Source organism: Notechis scutatus, chromosome 1 (genome assembly GCF_049901735.1).
Source record: "Notechis scutatus isolate UNSWTSFEM ecotype Mainland chromosome 1, rNotScu1.2, whole genome shotgun sequence".
NCBI classification, from domain to species: domain Eukaryota; kingdom Metazoa; phylum Chordata; class Lepidosauria; order Squamata; family Elapidae; genus Notechis; species Notechis scutatus.
Window position 1 is genome coordinate 195,870,427 of NC_142009.1, and position 27,293 is coordinate 195,897,719.

The window sequence follows — 27,293 nt, forward strand, 5'->3', positions numbered from 1 at the left end:
GTGATTACACAAATGAATTTGCTCTTAAATTAAATACAAAACCCCAAAAAACCCCAGCATTTCCCCTAGAGAGATGCTGATCCTGAAACCAGAAATACCACAGAATTTTCCAAGGGATTATTTCTGAGTCAGGGACATAAAGATGGCTACGCAAGTAATATTCTTTCAAAACTGGACGGGGGGAAAGACTGAACAGATTGAAAAACAATCCCATTTATTTTCAGCACTTGCTTGAAAATCACATTTCACTGCAGGGACATCCATATGGAATTGTCAGAGGTGCCATATGAGGACAAGATTCTTAGCCTAAGCATTAAGGAGAGCCAGTTTGGTCTAGTGGTTAAAGTACCAGGCTACAAAGCAGGAGACTATGAGTTCTAGTCCAGCCATAGGCATGAAAGCCGGCTGGGTGACTTGGGACCAGTCATTCTCTCTCAGCCCAACCCACTTCACAGGGTTGTTGTTGGGGGGAATAGGAAGAAGGAGTTCACTGACTTGGTTACTTATAAAATAATAAAGGCAGGCTAAAAATCCAATAAATAAAATACTGAAACCGTATTTTGTCAAGGTTATTAGGGAGAAGCAACAGCAGAGGAAGAGGAGTATCTTTGGATGCGATGACACCTCAGCGTTTGGAGGGCAGGTTTCCTCTGATCTTCTCCATCAGGGAATGGAATTACACATCTTATGGCCATAGCAAAGAAGAGTGACATTAGGAACATATCCCCACCACTCCAGCCCTAGCAGTTTGTGCTGTACTTTGATGGGAGCAGACAGTGGACCCCTTGGCTGCCTCAATTAAGTGTAGACCTAGGCTCTTGTCCAAGATGAGGTGCAATGCCTATCTGCCCTACTATTGGGTGCTGTTCCATTGGGTGTGAAGCTCAGCACCCCTCACAAAAGCCCATCCCTAGAGGGCTGCCCACCCTTTTTGATATCCCCTTTTTCAATGGATGAGATAAAACTCGGGAGACCGAGACATGTGACACAATTTTGGTACGTTTTGGCACTCCTGTTTACCAATAGATGTAGATGAGAGTGTAGCCTGGTGATCCAGTAACTGCTGGGCTCAGTATAATCCAGCCATGAAATGGAAATGGGGAAAGTTCATGAAACAATTTGGAATGGACATAATAATCAGAACTTGACTCTCCCACACTGAGTCATTGTCATTGTGTTTTCCCATGACTGATTAGGGAAGAACAACATTAAATTGCAAAGCAAGAGAATTAAAGAGGTTTGTGGATTGCTCTGACCGATTTGGAAAAGAAACTACGGGTAGTCTTTGACTTACAACCACAACTGAGTCCAAAATTTCTGTTTCTAAGCAAGACAGTTGTAAACTGAGTTGTGCCCCCTTTTCTGAGCTTTTTTGCCACAGTTATTAAGCAAATCGATTCAGTTGTTAAGTGAATCTGGCTTGTCCCATTTACTTTGTCAGAAGCCAGCTGGGAAAGTAACGAATGTTGATTACATCAGTGGTGGGATTCACATTTTTTTACTACCGGTTCTGTGGGCGTGGCTTGGTGGGCGCGGCAGGGGAAGGATACTGTAAAAACTCCAGTCAGAGGTTGGATTTGCTGGTTCTCCGAACTACTCAAAATTTCCACTACCGGTTCTCCAGAACTGGTCAGAACCTGGCTGAATACTACGGCTGGATCACATGATCCTGGGAGAGTACGACTGTCATAAATACATGCCGGTTGCCAAGCACCCCAATTTTGATTACAGGACGCCGGGTATGCTGGAATGGTCCTAAGTCTGAAAACTGGTCCTAAGTCACTTTTTTTCCAGTGCTGTTGTAACTTTTAACATCCACAAAATGAAAGATAGCAAGTCGAGAGCTACCTGTAGACATTAAATAATGGATGCTATTGAATTTTCAGATGAAACAGGGAGCGTGATCGAAGGAGCAAAAAGGACATAAGAAGGAAGGAAAAGAAGGAAAACAACAAGATTTTGGAACAGGAGGAGATCCCTGGAGGAAAAAAAAGCAGGTCAGTTATGGGCCTAGAAGAAAAGAGCCCATCTTTTCTTGAAAAACTCATGTCTTAATTCAGCCACATCCAATTATGTCTTATAGTTGGGACAACTATATTTCCAATCTTTCCTTTTCAGGAGAACATTGTGGTATCTCAGCGATGTCTCGAAAAAAACAAATAAATAAATTTCACCTTCAGAGGATCATAGAAAAAGTGGATGGTCTGGATTATTTTCAATATGTATTCAGACTTGATTACGAGATGAAAATTGCACTCGGGCTTCCAGTAGATGTTCTTGGTTCTTTCAGACTACTTCATTAGCCTCAGCAACCATGTTATCTTACTGAAGCACTTTTAGAGTTGAAGCTACTATTTGACGTGGTTCAGTTGCTATCTTAAAAGGTTCAGTATTTCTATGCAATTTGGGCAAAGGTGGTCCACCAGGTCTTAAGGGTCTTATAAAAGGCCAACAGGGCCATCCTGATCTCCAGAGCATGCTGTTCTATACAGTGGTGATACATCAAAAAAGGCACACCTTCCAGGTCCTTCCAACTGGCATTCTTTGGCTAGTGGGTCCCAAAGAATGCCCAATATTGCCCATCCTGCCTGACTGGGTCAGATGGGTACAAACAGTTCATGTAACCCATCCTTATTGTTATATTCTGGGCATGGGTGCAAGTAATTGAGACGAGTCCAGTGACTTAGTGAACTTCAACTCTTTATTAAAGATCAGAAACAGAGAGCCAAAACCCTTGGGCAGCAGTAGCCCTTTTATAGAGCTAGCTACTGACCTGTTAACCAATGACCTGTGTCCACATGCTTAACTTTTGGCCAATGAAAGATGTTAAACTAATAGCCAATCAGGTTGCTCCGTGAGGACCAATCCCAGTTTGCTATCCAAGGGCCAATCCAAAGTGCAGGATTTCCAGCCTGCTTAACATAATGTTAATAAGTTTTATTAAATGGTTTTTTGTTAGTTCATAACACCCCTCCCCCCTAGGTTCCGTTTGAGGGGTGCGGTAACATATTCGCGTAGATATGCAGGTCGTTTCACCTGCCTGTTTGATTTTCGCAGTTCCACCGGTTTTTGTCTGCAGTCCGATTCCGGTGGAACGCTAGCAAGGGTTTCTGGTGCGGCTAGTTCCGTTTCCGCGCGGGAGGACTCGGCGCGGCTCTCGTTGTTGTTATCCCAGTCTCCTAGGCTTACTTCCAGGTCCCGTGGGCTTGCCTCCCTCGTGCTATTTCTGGGCGGAGATATCACCCCGCTCCCTGATTCTTCTTCAGGTTGCGCATTTCTTCGGTTAGGTTGCTGGGTCCCCGTGATTATGTCGTCATCTAGCCCATTTTCAGCCTCCTCAATATCTCCTCCCCCCTTAGTTTGTGAATTATGGAAGTCACGGGAGGTGAGTGCCATTCTGGATCAAAGTTGATCTATATGGCGTTTCCAAAGCCTCCCGGCATTAGTCTGTAGGCGGTAGGATCTGGGGGCGGTGGGTTGGGTAATAGTTGCATGGACCCATAATGGGTCGCCTGAAAAGTTTTTAGCAAACACCAAGTCGCCTACCTTGAATTCGCGGCACTTCCCGCTAGATCCACAGGGTTTTTCTGGTGAATAAGAGGGATGGAGGCGGTCGAAGTGAGAGCGAAGTCTCCGCCCCATTAGCAGTTCGGCAGGCGTCTTATTCGTGATGCTGTGTGGGGTGATGTGTTGGAGCAGGAGTATTCGGTTGAGCTTGTCGTCGATGTCCCCAAAGTCCATTTTATGTAGGGTTTTCTTGACGAACTGTACCATTCGCTCCGCCCTTCCGTTAGCCGCAGGGTGCGCTGGCGAGGTGAGCGCATCGCGGATGCCCCGGTCCGCTAGATACTGTTCAAAAGCTAGGGCCGTGAACTGGGGCCCGTTATCAGAAACTAAAACGTCTGGTAACCCATGCATTGCGAATAATTTATTCAGTTTATTAATGACTGACTCTGCTGTGGTTGTCTTCATCTTTTGAATTTCTAGCCAGTTTGAATAGGCATCAACTGTTAATAAAAACGTGTGTCCTTTGGTGGGTCCCGCAAAATCAACATGGATACGGGACCACGGACCTCGAGGGGTTTCCCACTCGGTTGGCGTCGCTTTAGGTGGGGCGTTGCTAATGTCTTGGCACTTCTGGCACGTGGTTACCCAGTCTGCAATCTGCTTATCAATGCCCGGCCACCATGCGTAGCTTCGTGCGAGCGCCTTCATGCGCACGATGCCCGGATGTCCCTCGTGTAATACTTTTAAAACAGTCTGTTGTAGCCTCTCTGGGACGACTACTCTATCCCCCCAGAGAACGCAACCTCTCTGGGAGAAAAGCTCGGTCTGCCTATTCTTGAAGGGTGCGAAATCGTCGTGGATTTCGTCGGCTGGCCATCCTCGTTTGACCCAGCTGAGGACTCATGCCAGGACAGGATCCCGTTTTGTCTCGATCGCGATATCTCTCGCTGTTAGTGGCGGCGAGTGCAGCGTTTCGATTTGGAGCGTTGTGAGGGTTGGAGCTGGGTCGTCGATGGCTTCCGGAAGTGGAGAACGACTCAACGCATCAGCGTGGGGAATGGCTTTTCCTGGGCGATGTTGCAACACGTAATTGTAGGCAGCTAGGAACTCAGACCATCGAGTCATTCTTGGCAATAATATATAGGGGGTTGGCTTGTCTCCCGCTATAATACCAAGCAATGGTTTGCGATCTGTAACTATCGTAAATGCTCGTCCATACACGTACTCGTGAAAACGCTTCACAGCAGACACAACAGCAAGGGCCTCCTTATCGAGTTGGCTATAGTTCCTTTCGGCCTTTGATAATGTTCGTGAGAAAAACGCAATAGGTGCTTCGTTTTTGTTTGGAAGTACATGGCTTAAGATTGCTCCCACTCCAAACGGTGAAGCGTCGCAAGTAATAGTTAAAGGTAAAGTCTCGTTGTACTGCATCAAAACAGCGTCGGAGGTTAGCAAGTCTTTCACTTGTTGGAAGGCGCGTTCCTCTCGACGTCCCCAGACCCAGGTAGCTCTTTTATCAAGAAGTCTGTGTAAGGGCTCCGCTACAGTCGCCTTCTGGGGCAAGAAAATGTTGTAGAAGTTAATGAGCCCCAGAAAGGCTTGGAGGTCTGTTCTATTCTTGGGCGTTGGGGTGTTTTTAATCGCTTTTAGCTTGTTATCAGTGGGATGGATTCCTTGACTATCGAGAAGGTATCCCAGGAACTCCACCCTCTCAGTACACAATTGACATTTATTTTTTTTAACCTTCAGGCCGGCGTCTTTAAATTTCTTTAGAACCATTCTGAGACACTTTTCTAAGATGTCTCTATTAGGGGCGGCGATTAACACATCATCAAAATATGTTACGACCCCTTTTATGCCTTGTAAGAGTCTCTCCATTAAACTTTGAAAAATTCCCGGAGCTACGCTCACTCCGAATTGGAGTCTATTGCACTTAAAAGCACCTCTATGCGTAACGATAGTTTGTGCTTCCGCAGTTTCCGCATCAACGGGCAACTGTTGGTACGCTTGTGCCAAATCCAATTTAGCGAATATCTTCCCACCACCCAGGGAGTGGAGAAGGTGTTGAACCACCGGTACCGGGTAAGCACTTTGTTGAAGTGCGTGGTTCAAAGTGGCCCGATAATCCCCACAAATTCTTAACGATCCATCTGGTTTAATGGGTGTTACAATTGGGGTTTCCCAACGGGCGTGGTCGGTTGGTTCTAAAACGCCCTGGGCTATTAATTTATCAAGTTGCTCGTCGATCTTTGGTTTTAGTGCAAAAGGCACCCGACGAGGCTTAAGGCGGATAGGAGCTACTTCAGGGTTGAGGTTAAACGATATTGGGGTTCCCTTGTACTTGCCTAGTCCGTCTGAAAAAACGTCCTGGAATTCTTGGACGAGAGACTCCTCCCAGTCGTTGCTCTCAGCTCGGTGGATGCCGGCTACCTCGATCCTGAGCGGGGCGAACCATTGTAGGCCTAATAAGCTAGGCCGATCACGATCGACGACAGTCAGCGGTAGTGATGCGATACGGTTCTTGAAGGAGACTTGGACTTGGCTGGAACCGACGACTGGGATTCTGTTGCCCTGGTAATCCTTGAGTATGATCCTTTGGGGGCTGAGGTCCTGTCGACGGATGGCCGGGATTAGTTGCTTGAAGGTTTTCCAGGAAACCATTGAGAGGGACGACCCCAAGTCGACTTCCATCACGCAAGGCTGGTTCTCGATGGCGACCTTTACTCGGATCTTCCTTGCGTCTAAGGATGTAGCGTGGCCGATGGTAATGGTTTGGTGTGCCTCTTCCCGTCTCGTTGAAGAGGCAGGTGCTTTATTTCTGTAGGAGTGGTTGTTCCATTGGTGGTTCGGGTGGTTCCGATTCGCGGGTGCGAATCCCGAAGACTGGCTGCAGTTATTCTCCCTGCGCTTGGGACTGGACCCTCGCTTGCTTCTGCAGACCTTTGCAATGTGGCCTCTTTTTCCACAGGAATGGCAGAGTGCGTTGAGGAATTTGCAATCGGATCATGGGTGGTTTGCCCCACAACCCGCGTATTGTCACGGGAATCGTTGGTTTTGTTGGTCTCGTTCGGACCGGAGTCGGTTGACCTCTTCCTCATCACTTTCTGATGGGGATTCCAGGTGTTCATGATGCGCCGTTGTTGAGTGCCTCTCGGGGCGAGGCGAGGTGTCATTCGCGAGTTGACGGAGCGGTGCATTGGTGCAGCGCATTCGAGCGGCTGACTTCCTGGTTGCTTCTGCTGCAGTAGCGTCTGCGATGGCATCGGCAAGATCGATGTCCCCTTTGGCCATGATCTTGCTTTGCACCATCTGGTCATCTAATCCCAGAACTATGCGGTCTCGCAAAGCTTCTTCGAGGTTGGAAAACCCACAGAGGCCTCCCAAATTCCGGAGGTCAGCGATGTAGTCTGCGAGACTTTCGCTTTTCCGTTGGTCCCTCTGGTAAAATTCATGTCTTCGGACAAGTGTGGGCACTGCGGGTGCATAGTGGGCCTTTAGGAGAAGAGCGAGGGCGTCCCAGTCCATTGATTTCACTTCAGCCGGTTTTGCAAGTGATTTCGCCATTTTAAATACGGCTGGCCCGCAATGGGTCAGGAATATTGCTCGTTTCTTGCCGGTTGTCACGTCCTTTAAGTTATTGGTCTCCAGAAACATCTGGAACCGATCCATATATGAGTCCCAGTCTTTGTTTGCCGGGTCAAATGGAGCGGGTGGTATAGCACCGCTGGCCATGTTGCCGTCATTGGTGCGTGTTCAGCCACGTGCTCTGTTTGGCGCTCTTTAATGTTCAGTCAGCTCTATCGTCTCTTGCATCCCATCCTCGTCGCCAGTGTTATATTCTGGGCATGGGTGCAAGTAATTGAGACGAGTCCAGTGACTTAGTGAACTTCAACTCTTTATTAAAGATCAGAAACAGAGAGCCAAAACCCTTGGGCAGCAGTAGCCCTTTTATAGAGCTAGCTACTGACCTGTTAACCAATGACCTGTGTCCACATGCTTAACTTTTGGCCAATGAAAGATGTTAAACTAATAGCCAATCAGGTTGCTCCGTGAGGACCAATCCCAGTTTGCTATCCAAGGGCCAATCCAAAGTGCAGGATTTCCAGCCTGCTTAACATAATGTTAATAAGTTTTATTAAATGGTTTTTTGTTAGTTCATAACACTTATGAGAATTCAGAGGATCCAAAGGCAGCCTTCTTTGCAATGGTATCCACACTTTGCAATAACCTGGAATTACACCTCGTATCTTCTTTATTAGCTTTCCATGCTGCTTTGAATGGGCATTTCAAAGATATATGATGGGGTTTGTTGATGATTGAGCAGCCATGTATCAGTGGTGGGATTGAAATTTTTTTACTACCAGTTCTGTGGGCATGGCTTGGTGGACGTGACAGGGGAAGGATACTGTAAAATCTCCAGTCAGAGGTGGTATTTGCCGGTTCTCCGAACTACTCAAAATTTCCACTACCGGTTCTCCAGAACTGGTCAGAACCTGCTGAACACCACCTCTGCCATGTATATTTCACATAGTGGATTAAATAAATAAACACTATTTGTCCAAATTTTAATTTATTACTGTTTCTGCAAAGAAGCACGTTCTATTTATAAGATGATGTTTCAAATCATTTTGTCTTATGTTTTATTATAATTATTACTTTTGAAGTTCCATTATACTGGAAAACCCAATAAAATGAAGCTTACCAAGATGGACCTTTACTGACAGCACGCTGTTAATTCACATACCCTTACTTGTTTTCATGTTTTGCTTGTGATTTCCCAGGATCATCTGGGAAGTGGAGACATTGTGGGAAGGGAAATTTTTTGGATCTTTCCTTCACCAAATGTAGCTTTTTTTTAACCATTTCATTTATTGTTCTACAATCATTTTATGGTGGGGAAAATAACCTTCAGTGGTTATTCTATTTGCATTCCCACATCTTCCTTCAGAGGGTTTGGTATACATCAGATGACGATAATCTTGTCAACGAAGTGCCCCTATCCTGTCTAATAAAAAAATAGTCTTACTAAATTCAAGGGAGTTTTCTCCCAGTATACAGTATATGTGTGTGTTTTGTGTGTGTGTGTGTGTGTGTGTGTGTATGTGTGTCTCACACACACACACTGACTCTCTCACATTCAAACCCAATACTTCTGTCATCCTACTCCAGGGGTGTCAAAATTGCATCGTCACAGCATCATCACATGACATATCAGGATTTTTTTCCCGGGCAGGGGTGGGGCCAATACTTGATGCATCTGGCCAATGAGCCAAAAATTTGACACCCCTGTTCTACTCATTCTTATCCTATTCTAAACAACAAATGTATGCCTGCAGTTAAACCAGAGGCGTGAGATATTACATGGCAATATGTTAAAATGAAAATCCAGTCTTCAGAAAATATCTATACTTCCAAATTATGATGCGGTGGATAAAATAAACTTCCGCTCCTGAGAAGGCTGACATATCACAAGTTTAGCTTTCTGCTTCTTGCTATATCCAGAAGTCGTGAGAATAGAATTCCTCTTGGATTTGCCATTAGAGATTTAATAAGAATAGTCAGCATTTTATGGGCAGATATTTGAGATTCATTGGTAAAATGAATTCCAATATGGATTTCCAACTTAGCCTTACCTGGAGAAAACAGGAGAGGTATTAGAAGAAAAGTCAGCATCTAAAAGAGCTATATAGTACCTTTATTCTGCTCAAGGGAGCATTTGTTTTTTCAAACCGTAAAGGATTTGTGTTGGTATTGTAAGAAATGCTGAAACTACTACTCCATTAACTGGCTGCTGACAGATGTGGGGGGAAATATGGGAAGTGTAAGAAAATAACCCACAATTCAAAAGATTGTTAGTGGTTTACAAGATATGGAAAAACAGAATTAAAACAACCATGGCATGACTAATTAAAATATCTAAAATCATCATTATAAAAACTTTAATCAATGGCTAACCTTGCACTAATCATGCAGTATAAGAACCTCAGTTGTTAGCACTTTTTACTTATAAATGCAGTCAAAGGGCCCAGCCCAATTTTAACTGCAGGGCAACACTAAAGAGTTGGCATTGCTACTGAAAAGCACCACCTTCTGACTACGTGCCCTTCACTTCCCAGATGTGAGAAACTCTCAGAGGTTTCTCCCAACATGATTGTATAGGTCAGACCGATTCCATTTGAAGTAAGCAGTCTTGGAAACTGAAGAATCGGACACAGAGACTGTTCTTTAGAATAGCTTGATTCAAATTAAAGTAGAAAGTGGAGTAGAACCTCAGGAGAAAACCAATATTTAAGAAGGGTGGGAGGCCTCCGGATTATTTGTTTATATATTTCCTTATTTGGGATTTTGTCAGGGGTGGGATTCTACCAGTTCGCACCTATTTGCTAGAGCCAGTTGTTAACATTCTAAGCAGTTCAGAGAACCGGTTATTAGAAGAAATTACTGGCCTAATCCTGTAAGGAAAGGAGGAAGGAAACATTCTGGTGTTGCTTACAGAAACTGCCTCTCCGTTAACTCTTATTACATTCTTGGCAGGACTAGATTTCCTGTCTCAGAAACGTCTCTGCAGTTTATTTCCCCTCCTTTGCTGGTACCTTGCTTGCGTGGAGTGACCATTCAAAGTTACAATGGCACTGAAAAAAGTTACTTATGACCATTTTTCACACTTATGATTCCCCAGCATCCCCACAGTCATGAGGCCAGGCGAGGAGATGCATGCCTCAATGTGAGTGATATTGAGTTAGCTACACCCAGCCAATAACATGACCATCAAGCTATGTCCACCCAGTCACATGACCATCAAGCCACGCCCACCAACTAAGCCATACCCACAGAACCGGTTGTTAAAAATTTTGAATACCACCCATGGATTTTATGCCATTTTTATCTCAGCATTGTAAACAGCTAAGTTTACTGAAATAGGCAAACACACTGTTTATTATTGTTATAATAAAATAATAATTTAATAATATTCCGTCAACCTCAGGAAGGTATCATTCATGTACTCATTTCAGTCTCCGGGGCCCTATGGAACAGCCAGGTCTTGAATGCCCTCCATAATACAAACAGGACTGGGTCAGCTTTGTCTCCATGACTACGCTGTTCCATAAGAGGGGGAGGGCATAACGGGGGCAGTATAACAAAGCACAAACTCATCCCTGGGTCTCCTTTTTATTACCCTTTGGAGTCAAGAGAGCTTCTGAATCAACCATCATTACACCTCATTCTTTTTCCATATCCAGACTTGAACCGTCTTTAGATACTGGGAACGAGTTCAATGCCTCTCCTAAGATTGGCTCAGCATACAGATTATACCTCAGCCTGTATTAGCAAATGATCTTTCCTAGTGACTTCACATAGATATAAAACAGTAATGGAGAGACAGCAGAGCCTTGTATCACCCCATATCGGAATTCCAAGGGCTCAAACCAGTGGTGGGATTAAAATATATATATATTATTGGTTCTGTGAGTGTGGCTTGGTGGGCGTGGCTTGGTGGGTGTGGCGTGGAAAGATACTATAAAATCTCCATTCCCATCCCACTCCAGGGGAAAGATACTGCAAAATCCCATTCCCTCCCCATGCCACTAACCTGCTTTCCAGCTCCGTTCTCCTGTGCAGGGCAACCAAAGAAGTCCCAGCCGATCAGCTGGGACTCGGGAGGCAGAGAATAGATGGAGGTGGGATCAGTCAGAGGTGGAATTTGCCAGTTCTCCGAACTACTCAAAATTTCCACTACCAGCTCTCCAGAACTGGTCAGAACCTGCTGAATACCACCTCTGGCATAAACTGTCCCTGCCAACACCACTTACTGATATTTCCCACGGCCTGCTCAGGGAACTCCTGCAATACACTGCAAAAGTTTATCAACTTCAAAATAATCAGGCATATCAGATTCACAATACAAATTGGAAAGGATAGCTAAGAGGACAAAATCAAGAATCAAAGAGTTTTATAGGCTGAAATTCTATCAGGGTGCAAAACAACCACATAAGCAATGACATTCAACAGAAATAAAAGTGCAACAGACCTCACGCACCGCTGCCGCATCTACAAGTACTATTGCAGAAAGTATTTATATGGATGATTAAAGTTAGTCACGATCTTACTTCCCAAGATCAATCAATCTATTCATCCATCCTACTTACATAATCAAAAATAAGTTAGGTATATCATCATGTTAAGAGAATACGGATATAACTCTGTTCAGAATTAACAGCCTTTTGAGGTTGGCCTTAACATGATTTGCCATCACTTCGCTTTAGAATTTATTTACATTATTCTTGCTTGCCTTGGATTTATTTACATTCCACCATTGTGTTCAGTGCATAAAAGGCAGCCAGCCATGAAGCTTTTGAAGATCTGAGCCAGTTTTAATGAAACCAGGATCCAAAATGTGCATTATGTGGTGCCAATTCTCTGTTGTTCATGATGTCAGTGTTTGCAAGGGGATTCTTTAATGTTTTCAGACTACATGATGGCACAACACAGCATCCATTGATATCAGTCTGAAACCCATAAATGAAAACTATGCTAATTTATTTTGCTCAACAAAAGGAAATTTCTCCATTTGAACTGAACATACAGCAAACCCAAGGAAACACGAATACACAATAATGGAAACAGTATTTCAGAAAAACATTCATTTATGCTCCTTGGGTCTCGGATACGGAAAAAATTTTCAAATGTATTATTCTGCTTATCTGAAAAACTGATCTTGGTTAATTTCTGGTTTGTTCCAAAGGTGCTTTTTTCCAAAAGGCAACCAGACTTTTTTGTTGTTTTTTTTCTTTGAAAATATTTTTCTTCTCACCCAAGAAGCGTTTTGAAAAAATGTATCTTTGGGACAACAAGGGTTGTTCATGGATGATTGAGAATCTCCATATACATTCTGGTTTGTTCAGTAAACCACAATAATAACATATCACAGTTTAATTGGGAGAATGTGGCTGATCTCACTCATTCTTAGATGGCTCTGTAATGTCTATCTTTCTGATCTTAATCATCTCCTTGTAACTTTTAACAGAGGTCACATCTTTGCTTGCTTATACCAGACAGCCCTTCTGGTGTCGTGTGCACATGTATAATACACACCATTTTTTCTTCTTTCCTAATGCAACATATCCATTTCTCTCTAACATGCCTTGAAAGATTCATTACTGGCAACGTCAGGGGTGGGATTCTACCAGTTCGCACCTATTCGCTAGAACCGGTTGTTAACATTCTAAGCAGTTCGGAAACCGGTTGTTAGAAGAAATTACTGGCCTAATCCTGTAAGGAAAGCAGGAAGGAAACATTCTGGTGTTGCTTGCAGAAACTGCCTCTCCATTAACCCTTATTAAATTCTTGGCAGGACTAGACTTCCTGTCTCAGGAACCTCTCTGGAGTTCTTTTCCCCTTCTTTGCTGGTACTTTGCTTGTGTGGAGTGACCATTCAAAGTTACAATGGCACTGAAAAAAGTGACTTATGACCCTTTTTCACACTTATGACTGTTGCAGCAACCCCACAGTCACGAGAGGCCATGCAAGGAGATGTGTGCCTCGATGTGAGTGATGTTGAGTTGGCCATGCCCAGCCAGTAACATGACCACCAAGCCATGTCCACTCAGTCACATGACCACCAAGCCACGCCCACCAACTAAGCCACGCCTACAGAACCGGTTGTTAAAAAATTTGAATCCCACCTCTGGGAAATGTGAACAGAATTCAGAGCAGCAAATAATTATAATAATTGGCCTAATACAAATGAGTGCATGGCAGGTTTAAAACGTTTTTGCAAAGGAATATAAATGTAACATGTTGCAAATAATATACTGAACATGCATTGAAATGCTATTAGGTTCATCAGTCAAGTGATATAGTTAAATATTCTTGTAGTGAATTAGTTATTTGAGAGTCCTACAGTATGCAGAACATTATAGCCCACAGGAAAGGACTTTCCCCATTGCATCTAATGGGAGGAAAATATCTATGCCTGTTAAAATATGGCATTATTGAAGGGCTTCGGAGAAAAACATGTCAGAGAAATAAGGGGTGTAAGACAGAGATGGTATTCAGCAGGTTCTGACCAGTTCTGGAGAACCGGTAGTGGAAATTTTGAGTAGTTCGGAGAACCGGCAAATACCACCTCTGACTGGAGATTTTACAGTATCCTTCCCCTGCCATGCCCACCAAGCCACGTCCACAGAACCGGTAGTAAAAAAAATTGAATCCTACCACTGGTGTAAGTATATCCACACTCAAATACTACCATCCCTGAACTCTCCACCATCAAATCTACCAAGACCTCAACCTACCAAGAATGATAGCAAAAAGAAGGAGAAGTGGAATCAGGATTCTGGTGATTGAAAGTGGTCGTTTGCTGAATTGTGCCCCCTTAAACAGGGGACGCCAACCTTTTGGATCTCAGGGACCACCAAACTCATAATTTTAAATCCCAGGGACCACTAACCTGTTCTGTGGGCGTGGCCTAATTTGTGGGTGTGGCTTGGTGGTCATCTGACTGACTGGGCATGGCTTTTATGTAAATATTATAAATATTTATATAAATATTGAATTTTTAATAAAAAAAAGCAACTTTTACCCAAAATGAGGCAAAGCAAGCAGGCAGATTGAGTTGCTCACAGAATCATTCAGTGTACTATCTATCTGCCATCGGCTAGCTTAGTCTGTCACATAAAATTTGCTTGGTGTGAGTCTGCACTGAATAATAGAACCTTCAGTCCTAAGGGAGGTTCGGCTGTGCTTAAAAGCAGAGCCAAAGATCTAAAGACCAGCTAGAAAGCAAGAAATCCAACCATTTCCTGCTTTTAGCTAATCTAAATCTCCCAGCATAGCAGAAGAGATGATGGTTGGAAAAAGGAAAAATAGCAACTTAGCAGGCACGTTTGCCGGGTAAGGAGTGAGTGGGTGGGGAGGTTTCCCCGGGGGCCATGTGGGTGGCACAGCCTTGTGTTTCTGTGCAGCCTGGGTTAATTGCTTTGGGGGGGTGCTCTGGGGGTGAGATTTCTCTGCGGCCCACCAAAATTTTCTCGCCACCCACCAGTGGTTGGCGACCACTGCTCTTAAAGATGCCAGACACAATAACTGATTTATATATCACCATAAATCATGGTTTGTTTTAACAGTGTGCTGGTGGATCAATCATAGAGGTTTGACAAAAGCTGGAATCACACATCAGATTAAAGCACAAACTAGCAAATCTAATTATAAAATCAGCATGACACTGAATACAGCTAATGTGTGTCCCATCATTCTGGGATTCTTAATCTCTGCCATATTCTTAATCCCTACCATATAACCATTATTAAAAACAGGCATTACTTCACTGAAACAGAAAACACTGGCACACAGGCTAGAAGCAACATTTTAGAATCTACAGTAACATTTTTTCTGGGCTAACAATAATATCTTTTGGGGACAAGAATTGCTAGGTTAGTATAATACACCCTTATAAAAGTTAATGTCAAATCATGTTGCTTCAAGTATAAAGAAAGGGGAAAATACAATGAAGCTGACATTGAAGTGGGTGCTAGTGCACAGTCTATGAATTACATCCATTTAGCTGTATTATACATTCTTGTAACGGGCTTCCCATGAGTTAGGTAGACCTCTGAAGGCAGACTGAATCATTCAAGATACAATAAAGATAGGACAAGTTTTATCATTATCAATGAGGGTGATGGGGGGGTTGAAATATAATAAGAGGATCAATTTGTTTGCTGACACGGTCACCTGTGGGGGGGGCGGGAAATATAAAGAAGAGGATCAGAATTTTTTCTTCTTTCTGACACCATTATGATCCAATGAAGATACAAGTGGGTAGATTTCTATGCAAGGATTTTCATCAGAAGGAATATCAGTAGGGAAGGATAGACAAGAGGTTCGCTCCATAACTGCTAGAATGTGTCACCTATAACCAGGGGATTTATTCTGTCCTGCCTGGGAAATCATAGGAATTGATTGTTTCCTGAAATGGAGGCCGATCAACCTTGGGGTTTCCTCAGTAGGATTGGATAAGAGCTATAATTTTGGGAAGCAAACCTCTATTTGTGAGTGGCTAACTGCTATCCCTGATTTCCCCCCCCTCAATATATGAATTTATCCATAAAGATTGAATGTAGGAAGCACCAATTTCATACCTGTAATGGGACTGGAAGCTTTGTACTGTTTAATACCAATAAATCAAAGGTGTTCAGTTTCAGCTATGTTTGGGTGAGGAATAAAGGAACCTTGGATGTTTAAGACTCTGCAGGGGAGAGATTTTTTTGTGGAACAACACTGGCAATAGTATGCCAGGAATCTGTGTGTCATGAAGGCTATGTTGATGCCTAATGTCCCTTTGGAATATGACCATTGTACTCATATACCTAGTTGGAATTATAATCCCCAAACTGATTCAGACACTACTTCGACTGATCCTTTGTAACCCAGATAAAAGATGAAAGCTGGATTTGTGACCTTACAAGCAGGTAAATGTACAGAGCTGCACAGAAAGTAACTCCATTTTAATATAAAAATTAATGCCAGTATTAACAATTGAGGACCAGGTAGTACTTTGGAATGAAGCATGACATCATTTTATAGTTTTGCATCAAATAAAATTTCTAAACTAGCAAAAGGATCTCTCTCTGAGATTCTTCATGGTTTTTTTTCCCAAAAAGGCAAAGTTGTCTTTTCAGCTATGGCTCTAATTACTTCTGCACCGAGAGGAAGGCATAATGCCAAGACATGTTAATAATACACATCATCATCTGCTCCAGGAAGTCAATTGACTCACCTGGCAGCTTGCTGTGAAACCCTCACCACAGCTGGTAGCTTACCAGAAGCAGAATTTCCTTCTCCCAATCCTCAATAAAATTCAATGTTCTGATGACTCCTCATATCAACCACAAGCTGGCACAATGGTTAACTGGAACACAGTCAGCAAATGGTGGACAAGTCAGTTACACACACACACAAAGTTCCCCAAAGATAATAATAATTGCAGTTGCTTTCAAACACCACCAGGAATAATCAAGGCCCTCTGTACTGCATCACAGTGCAATGAAGAAGTGCATGAAGACTTATCAACACTATTTGATCTTTCAATATAGTTATGGTGCTTATATATAAAGGTGCGCCTATAGCCGTGCTCTGAACCCAACAGACATTGGCCTAAGTCAGGAGAGGATCAACATTTGACCTAAACCAGGAGCTGATCTATACCTCCTCCATCCACTCTTGAATACCACCACTGTCTGTGGATGAACAAATGGGAACATGAGAAGCATCAGACTACTTGGCTATGCTGAGAAACTGCTTGATTCAAAAGGTCTGTTCAGGAATACATTTACAACAATTGCTTTAATGACCATTCAAAGTTACAGCAGCACTGAAAAAAGCAACTTATAACCATTCTTCACACTTGGCAGTGTCCTTGTAGTCATGTGATCAAAGATTGGATGCTTGGCAACTGGCATGCATCTATGAATGTTGCAGTGTCCCAGGGCCACGTGATCACCATTTGCGACCGTCTGACAAGCAAAGTCAATCAGGAAGCCAGATTCACTTCACAATTGTGTTACTAACTTAACTGCAATGATTCAGATAATAGAATAGAATAGAATAGAATAGAATAGAATAGAATAGAATAGAATAGAATAGAATAGAATAGAATAGAATAGAATAGAATAGAATAGAATAGAATAGAATAGAATAACAGAGTCAGAAGGGATTTGTCTTCTAGTCCAAGCTCCAGCTCAGGCAGGAACCCTACGCCATTTCAGACAAATGGTTGTCCAATCCCTTCTTTAAAAACATCCGGTGTTGGAGCATTCACAGCTTCTGGAGGCAAGTTGTTCCACTGGTTAATTGTTCTAACTGTCAGGAAATTCCTCCTTAGTTCTAGGTTGCTTCTCTCCTTGATTAGTTTTCACCCATTGCTTCTTCTCCTGCCTTCAAATGCTTTGGAGAATAGCTTGACTCCCTCTTCTTTGTGGCAGATATTGGAACACTGCAATCATGTCACCCCTGGTCCTTCTTTTCATTAAACTAGACAACCCAGTTCCAGCAACCATTCTTTATATGTTTTTGCCTCCAATCCTGTTCTGCCCTTTAATTACTGACTGAATGTATAAAGGCAGACAGATAACTCTACAAAGCATCTATACAAAGTTTCTTTATTGGTTCATCAGGTATCCTCATATATAACTCACGGTTACATCGAGATTCATCTCAATGTCCAAATCTTTGCATAGCTGAATTCATAGTGTAAAAGGATAGTGCTCTTTTCATCCCCATAATCAAGGGGGTGAGGCACCAGCACGCTGCTGGGGTCCAGGCAAGAGTGGAGGAACCTCCCCCAACCCACCAAGAGTCAATTCAGTGACCAGTCAGGATTACAGATGTGACCACATGACATGGACTACATTTTCCAGGATGCCTTTTACCATGATGCATTCCCTTAAGGGGACAGCTCTCAATTCCTAACTAACTGTCCCAATTCCCAATTAACTATAAACTGTCTGGACAGCACAAATCCCCTAATCATCTTTGTTGCCAGAGTCACTTAACAACTGTGTCAAAAGGGATCATAAAAGGGGGGGAAACTCCACTTAACAACTGTCTTGCTTAACAATGGAAATTTTGAGCTCAACTGTGGTCATAACTCAAGGGTTACCTGTAACTCGCTATGTTCGAGCAGGACCAGAGATGTTTGGCATTTAGGGAGCAATCTGAGAATGGCAAAGGATGTTGACTTTCTACTTTCCTGTTGCAGCGGTGGAAGCCAATCTTGATTCCCAGCTTCACTGGGTCCTCACTAAAAAGAAGCCCTTAGCATTTGATTGCAACTTGTCTCTTGGCCTCTCTATTTATTTATTTGTTCAGATGCTGTTCTCCTGAGAAGTTCTTTTTGCATTCTGAACTTGGGATTGGATTTATGACCCGGAGGTTAGACCGACAAATTTATCCTAGATAACACACTGCCATTTTGGAGGCTGGGTGCCAATCAACCCACTTCTCTCCTAGTTTGACTTCACAGCCAATGAATCAAAGAAGTAAGCCTCTTGCTCACCAGGAAGGACAGAAGCAAGATAAGAAGCAGTTTGACCAATTGACGGACAGAAACAACATATGACCAGCTGTGTTGCATTTAGCTGTGAAGTGGAGAGACAGAAAATAAGATGATGTTCTCAAGAGTTTTCTATGATCTGCGTTGCTCTACTGCTGCTTGTTGTATTGTGTGAGCAGCAGGTATTCATCATGTGTTAGGTTGCAATGTTTCATCATCTAAACTTCCATTGACTGGAACTATTGCCCAGCTAGTATAGGAAAGGTTTGCATACTTATGAGGTGGTAGGATGGAAAATGGATCAGTATCAACTATTGCTTCTATATCCAACTGTGGATAACTGGTTCTATAAATCTAAAAGCAAAGCAAAACCCATGCGAGAAACATAAGCCCAATCCACGAATTCTAGAATATGTGTTAGGCTGCTGCAATTTTTAAAAAAAGTCTTACGATACCTTAAAATCTGACACTTTTTCACAGGTTATGTTAAAAAGCCCCTACCAGCACAGCTTAGATCTGGTTTCCCAGGCATCCTGTTGAATTAAAATCAAAGAACAAGTAAATGTTCTTAGGAAAAGGTTGTATGGAAAGCAAAGTCAGAGGAAAAGGTTCATGCAGCCATTTTACTTTTACAGAAGCATAAAAGCAGGGGTGGGATTCTACCAGTTCGCACCTATTCACTAGAACCAGTTGTTAACATTCTAAGCAGTTCGGAGAACCGGTTGTTAGAAGAAATTACTGGCCTAATCCTGTAAGGAAGGCAGGAAGGAAACATTCTGGTGTTGCTTACAGAAACTGCCTCTCCATTAACCTTTATTACATTCTTGGCAGGACTAGACTTCCTGTCTCAGGAACTTCTCTGCAGTTTTTTTCCCCTCCTTTGCTGGTACTTTGCTTGTGTGGAGTGACCATTCAAAGTTACAATGGCACTGGAAAAAGTGACTTATGACCATTTTTCACACTTATGACTGTTGCAGCATCCCCACAGTCATGAGAGGCCAGGTGAGGAGATGCGTGCCTCAATGTGAGTGATATTGAGTTGGCCACGCCCAGCCAATAACGTGACCACCAAGCCACGCCCACCAACTAAGCCATGCCCACAGAACCTGTTGTTTAAAAATTTGAATCCCACCCCTGCATAAAAGCTCATAATAATTTAGCTCTAACTCTCATCCAAGCAATTTATCCTCTGAAATGGCTGAAATCTGTAATGCTGAGGACATGCTTTTATCAGAGAAATGTTTAAAAAATATGATTGGAACTGAAGTTTTTTTGAAGTTCCAATGTGCCAGATGAGCATGCAAAGTGTATTATTGCTCTTTCCAGATAATCACTCTAGACATCTGAATACATTCAGTCCAGGAACAGATCTTTACTAAACATATTTCAGGGTCATATATATGCGTGTGTGTATTTTTCTATGAATAAATCCATGTGTGGATGGAGCAGCTAATTCTCTGCAGTTAATAGTTCTTGGGTTTCTGATACATTTGCATGAGCAAAAATACTATCTGTGCACTGATGTGGTTGCCTAGTCTGGTAATGAAATGTCTGCTAGAAGAAAACAAGCTCAGACGACATCAACAAGTCTATCCTGAGCTACTGATATTCTCCACTGTTGCAACCAGAAACAATTCAGACATCAAATAAGCTTATTCCCAGGGTGATCCTTACCATGAAGTGATAAGCTGTTGGGTTTGGACAGCAGATTCCAGAGGGGGGACCATTCTCCTGCCTCCGGTCTTCATCTCTGTGCTCCTCTAATAACTGCATGGAAGAAGGGGTGATTGTAGCATGTTGCTTTGGGAACAAACATAGCAAAGACAAATATTACTGACTCCACAGGAAAAGTTACTGCCTGACTTCAAAAAAACCAGGACAAGGCAAAGGATCAGGTGGGTATGAGTAATTGTTTCAGTGTTTATGAAACAACACTCAATACCCTCATAGTTCTTATTTTCCTGAAGGTGACTGGACATGTCATAAAAGAACAGAGTATGGTTGGATAAACACATTGCGCTAAATCATAATTTAATTACAATTTTCTGGAACAAGACACATTTGTTAGGGTCTTTACATCACAGATCATGGTTTACAAAGCATTATGCCTCAGCATGGTATCTTAACTCATCCTTGGATATGCCCAGCCTACTGAAGCACAGAAAAATACACAAGGGTCTCAGACACACATAGTACATAATAATAATGTCATTATTTAGTACAGGAATAGCCAACTTGTCTTTGGCCAAGGCCACTCTAATGATTGATAAAGGATTGACAATTTAATTATAAAGACAAAATCAGAATACAAAGGTATTTGCAGTCCCTGAAAATCTGTCAGCATTAAATAAGTTGTCAAAGCTACATCCATTGACTTCTGCAGTTAGTGGTTCTTAGCCAGGGACCTCAAATGTTTTCAGTGTCACTGAAAAATGTTTTAGAGAAAGCAGCACATAGAAGAAGTCTGACAAAGAAATTCTGAGCACAGTATCACATCATACAAATTCTCAAAATTCAGTTCAGTTCTCAAAAGGAATTTGATGCTCTATTAGTGTAAAAGCCTGTTCAGATTACTGTATTGTTACAATAAATGTGTAAGCACTGAAAATGCATTACTTTAAAATTTATTTATACATCTAATCGCATGCCACCTATTCAAAGGCAGCTTATATTCACTGTGAATCTTAAGATGCATTTTGTAGATCTATAGTGACCTGTTCCAAACCCAGGCTATTAAACTGAAATTATTTTTTTCAAGGATAGATTCAAACTCCACACACATTCATCCATAAATAAAATATATTTTATCACCTGTATTTTAAAAAAATGTGCATCTACAACGTGCATGTTTTCTTTTCTTTTCTTTTTTAAAAGAACACTTTACTTTGTATTATTATTTATTTTTGTTTGGAACTGATAGATAAGAGTTTGCTGCTTAGCAACATGCTAAATCATTTTGTTTTCCTTCTGTTTTAAGTAAAGGAGCCCTATCTTTTAGGGAGCAGGCTTTTTACTCAAACGGGGGGGAATTGGTAACACCTTGGAAGATAGACTCAAGATTCAGAAGGATCTTGATAGACTTGAGCACTGAACCCTCTCCAACAAGATGCAGTTCAGTGGAGAAAAATAAGGTCCTCTTGCATTTAGGCAGGAACAACCAAATGCATAGGTACAATATAGGTAGTACCTGGTTTAACAGTAGTAACTTTGAGAGAGATCAAGGTCTCCTAGTGAACCACTACTTAAGTATGAGCCAGCAATGTCCTACAGCTTCCCCAAAAGCCAATACAGTCCTGGGCTGAACAACAGAGGGATAACATCACGGTCATGAGAAGTGATAATGCCACTTTATATTGCACTAATGAGGCCACATTTGGAATACCATGTCCCGTTCTGGTCATCATGATATAAAAAAAGATGATTAAACCCTAGAAAGATAAGATGAGATGGGACGGGATAGGAAGGGACAGGACAGGACAAGACACGATAGGATAGGATAGCCTTTCTTGTCATTTTTTTTTACGGTGGGCACAGTGGCACACATTAAAAATGAAATTCTGTTCCCTGCCCTCAAAAGAAAGTATATATCTACCCATACCCTTAACACACATATCTACACTGCTCAAAAAAATAAAGGGAACACAAAAATAAGACATCCTAGATCTGAATGAATGAAATATTCTTATTAAATTCGTTGTTCATTACATAGTTGAATGTGCTGACAACTCACACAAAAATTATCAATGAAAATCAAATTTAGCAACCCATGGAGGTCTGGATTTGGAGTTACACTCCAAATTAAAGTGGAAAAAAACACTACAGGCTGATCCAACTTTGATGTCATGTCCTTAAAACAAGTCAAAATGAGGCTCAGTAGTGTGTGTGGCTTCCACGTGCCTGTATGACCTCCCTACAACGCCTGGGCATGCTCCTGATGAGGTGGCGGGTGGTCTCCTGAAGGATGGACCTGGACTAAAGCATCCCCCAACTCCTGGACAGTCTGTGGTGCAACGTGGCGTTGGTGGATGGAGCGAGACATGATGTCCCAGATATGCTCAATTGGATTCAGGTCTGGGGAACGGGCGGGCCAGTCCATAGCATCGATGCCTCCGTCTTGCAGGAACTGCTGACACACTCCAGCCACATGAGGTCTAGCATTGTCGTGCATTAGGAGGAACCCAGGGCCAACCGCACCAGCATATGGTCTCACAAGGGATCTGAGGATCTCATCTTGGTATCTAATGGCAATCAGGCTACCTCTGGCGAGCACATGGAGGGCTGTGCGGCCCCTAAAGAAATGCCACCTCACACCATTACTGACCCACTGCCAAACCGCTCATGCTGGAGGATGTTGCAGGCAGCAGAATGTTCTCCACGGCATCTCCAGATCCTGTCATGTCTGTCACATATGCTCAGTGTGAACCTGCTTTCATCTGTGAAGAACACAGGGCGCCAGTGGAGAATTTGCCAATCTTGGTGTTCTCTAGCAAATGCCAAACGTCCTGCACAGTGTTGGGCTGTAAGCACAACCCCCACCTGTGGATGTCGGCCCCTCATACCACCCTCATGGAGTCTGTTTCTGACCATTTGAGCAGCCACATGCACATTTGTGGCCCGCTGGAGGTCATTTTGCAGGGCTCTGGCAGTGCTCCTCCTGTCCCTCCTTGCACAAAGGCGGAGGTAGCGGTCCTGATGCTGGGTTGTTGCCCTTCTATGGCCTGCTCCACGTCTCCTGATGTACTGGCCTATCTCCTGGTAGCGCCTCCATGCTCTGGACACTACGCTGACAGACACAGCAAACCTTCTTGCCACAGCTCGCATTGATGTGCCATCCTGGATGAGCTGCACTACCTGAGCCACTTGTGTGGGTTGTAGACTCCGTCTCATGCTACCACTAGAGTGAAAGCACCGCCAGCATTCAAAAGTGACCAAACCATCAGCCAGAAAGCATAGGAACTGAGAAGTGGTCTGTGGTCACCACCTGCAGAACCACTCCCCATTGGGGGGGAGGACCCATTGGGGATGTCTTACTAACTGCCTATGCTTTCCACCTGTTGTCTATTCCATTTGCACAACAGCATGTGAAACTGATTGTCAATCAGTGTTGCTACCTAAGTGGACAGTTTGATTTCACAGAAGTGTGATTGACTTGGAGTTACACTGTGTTGTTTAAGTGTTCCCTTTATTTTTTTGAACAGTGTACATGCTATTATATAGATGCATAGATACATTCCTCATTGTCCATTTTGAATACATAGTGGGAAAAAGGAAGCTTGAGAGTTCACAAGGATGATGCTATATGGAACAAAACTGAAAGGGTGCAGAGAAGAGCAACGAAGAAGATAAAGGATTTGGAGGCTAAATTATATGATGAACGGCCAAAGGTACCAGGTACGTTTAGCCGATCAAAGAGAAGGATTGGGAGCGGGACATGATAATTGTCTTCCAGTACTTGAGGGGCTGTCAAAAAGAAGGGGGATTGGCTTGTTCTCCAAAGCACCAGAGGGCAGGACAAGAAGTAATGGGTGGAAATTTGTTAAAGAGAGATCCATCCTAGAAGTAAGGAGAAATTTTCTCAGTGTGAACAATTAATCAACGAATTGTTCACCTCCTGGAGTGGTGGCTGTTCCATTGCTGGAGGTTTCAAAAATAGATTGGATAACCATTTGACTGGGATGGTATAAGATCTCCTATCTTGAGCAGAAGGCAGGAGTAGAAGATCTTCAAGATCCCTTCCAGGATCCAGCCTTATGATTCTATGTCTTTTGTTATATGTTCTATGACTTTTCACACATAACTGGGGCAGAGGCTCAGGTCTGGCTGTTTGGTAGAGCCGCTCTGTTTTTCTGTAGAGGTGCCAGGTTATAACCCCCTGATCTTGTCAGCAGCTGCCAACTTACAGATTCCTTTCTCCATCACTCTTTTTTTTTTCCAATCAGTCACACCACATAAGATGTTATTTTGTACCAGCTCCAGGGGCAAAAATGGCTTTGATGCTGATAGGCTGCAGTCCTTCTATCTGCTCATTGTTGGTTCTCTTTCTCTTCAGCTAATTCACAGTATGTTATTTATTTATTTTTTTGCTTTCTCTGCCTGGGGCTTCTGTAAGAATGTAAGCCACCCTTCAATTCTTGCACGGGAAGAGGGAATTTGCATTTCGGGGAGCGGGGGGAACTCAATTTCAGCAAAGCTTGTTCACAGAGCTTTGAGAAATATCCACAGGAAAGTGGCACACAGAAGACAGCTGCAGTTTCAGAAGGCAAAGTGGTTTGCTTCTAAGGACCATTTATGTCCTTTCCCTTCCCCTCCCCCCTCCTCGACACTAGAAAGATGTCAGAATTTTTGGGTACAGTTTTCATAACAATGCAGCAAAACAGCCAGGCAAATTATTTTAACTCCAAGGGGACCATTGTTATTTTTAAAATGGCAACCTGCCAGGCATTAGCATTATTTTAAAAAATGACAGGAGATCTGCTTAGAGTTCCAGAAAGTTCAGGCAGATTGTACTTCCCCTTAATCCCTTCCTCCATTCTGTTATATGCAGACAAAGATCCTCTGGCTTAGAAGCAATTTTCCAAGTAGTTTTTAGGGTAAGCTGTATTTTGTAACAGGAGCAACTTCTTATGGCAGCCATTTTATAAACAGGACAGTTCTTCCCCATTTTGTGAGATTGCCTGCAATGTTTCTTCAAGATTTCAGACGTATCTAGTCCTAAAACACTGCCTAATGGTCAATTGGTATGGTAGAAAGATCTTGTATCTACTGAACAGGGATGGGATTCAACCGGTGTTGCTACCGGTTTGGTGACTACATTTTGCGCGCGCATGCCACCCGGACAGCTGAAAAGCGCTGTGCACGGCTGTGCAGCATTTGAAAAGCCTCTTTTTTCCTGCTTTTTCAACCTCAGCTGTGCCGCGCAAAGCAGCTGAGGTTGAAAAAGCAGGAAATAAAGAACAGCCAAGAGCCAGGGCAGGCGGGTGAGCCAAACAGCAGCAAACACAGAACGGGTTTGTTGTCTGCTGCTCTTCAGAGCTACCAGTTCTATAGAGCCGGGCAGAACTGGTAGCATCCCACCCCTGCTACTGAACCAATATTTTCAACCACAACCTCTGTTGCTCCAAAGAGGAGCTGAACTAAAGTGCAGAAGGTTAAAAAGAGATTTTGGGTTAAACATAAATCTTTTAATTTAGCACTAAAATATGTGCAACTGTGGAGTAGACTGACTTATGAAAGAAATCATATTTAAAATTGAAATCCAAACCGTTTATTTAAATCCAAATTTGAAAGAGAGATTTCATAAAAATGAACCTAACTTTTAAAAAATGCAGATATGAACAAGACTTCTAACTGTATTCTGTCCTACTCGCTACTGGTAATACGGACGTGAAATGAGATAGAAGTGAACAAACTCTAGCAGATTTCTCTCTCTCAAAAAAGAAGAAGATAAATGAACTGAGAATTTTAGAACTAGGCAAGACTACAAAGTTTGGGTATGAATGAAGTCCCGCAGGGGTGGGATTCTATCAGTTTGCACCTATTCGCTAGAATTGGTTGTTAACATTCTAAGCAGTTCAGAGAACCGGTTGTTAGAAAAAATTATTGGCCTAATCCTGTAAGGAAGGCAGGAAGGAAACATTCTGACGTTGCTTACAGAAACTGCCTCTCCATTAACCCTTATTACATTCTTGGCAGGACTAGACTTTCTGTCTCTGGAACTTCTCTGGAGTTTTTTCCCCCCTCCTTTGCTGGTACTTTGCTTGTGTGGAGTGACCATTCAAAGTTACAATGGCACTGAAAAAAGTGACTTATGACCATTTTTCACACTTATGACTGTTGCAGCATCCCCACAGTCATGAGAGGCCAGGCGAGGAGATCCGTGCCTCGATGTGAGTGATATTGAGTTGGCCATGCCCAGCCAATAACGTGACCACCAAGCCACGCCCACCAACTAAGCCATGCCCACAGAACCAGTTGTTAAAAAATTTGAATCCCACCCCTGAAGCGACGTGATTAAGGAAGAAAATAAAAAAATATTTTAAAGAAATGTGTAAAAAATTCACACCAGTGAGCTGCTAGAAATCAAATAGGTAAACCTCCAAGTGGCTTTAATGACTCTCTAAAAGAATGCAAATGACCAGCTTTCTGTAAGGAATATAAATCCTTCCATCCAGTCAGAGCTGAAGAAGCTTTTTGGATGAGAAGTGAAATGTCTTCAAAGAAAAAACAGTTGCCTCCTGAAAAAGCACCTTTGGGACAATCTTCCAACTTGTAATTTAAATTAAATCTGTCCTGCTTCTTTGGGAAAAGGGTCTTTCCATGCCAAATTTTAAAAAGACTATTAGAGATGCTTAATTCAAATATTTCTGAATTGAGTGGGGTTGAATTTGAGGATCTATACGTTCCCTTCCAAACCTATGACTTTATAACAAATAGTTTCTCTAGAATACAGTGTTTGAACAAACATGTCAGAACAATTCAGAAATGCCTACTTTTCGGTTTTAAACTGCAATTTGAAAAAAAAAACAGTATTATAATTCAGTGCCAGGGAAATGGATACCGATGGGAAGATTGGGGGAGGGACAGCAAATGACACCAAGGTATCATCATGTAAATGATATAATTTGGATAGTTACATCAAACACTGTGATGCAATCACATGATTTTGTCATTTGCATGATTACATGTTGTCATCTTGATGTTATCATGGCTCGCTATGGAAATTTCAGAGCTTTTG

General features: G+C 42.7%; 1 protein-coding gene across 6 annotated transcripts in view; it reads right to left on the reverse strand.

The window, feature by feature from the left end:
* SLC4A10 (solute carrier family 4 member 10) overlaps positions 1–27,293 on the reverse strand; it is a 177,004-nt gene that overhangs the window by 118,176 nt on the left and 31,535 nt on the right. For 5 of the 6 annotated variants that reach the window (XM_087949852.1, XM_087949851.1, XM_087949857.1 and 2 more), the window contains exon 2: positions 20,234–20,326. The exons of the other annotated variant lie outside the window; for it this stretch is intronic. In XM_087949852.1, coding sequence (XP_087805978.1) covers positions 20,234–20,326 — 93 coding nt within the window. The remainder of the gene's footprint in view (positions 1–20,233; positions 20,327–27,293) is intronic. 6 annotated transcript variants of the gene reach the window in all.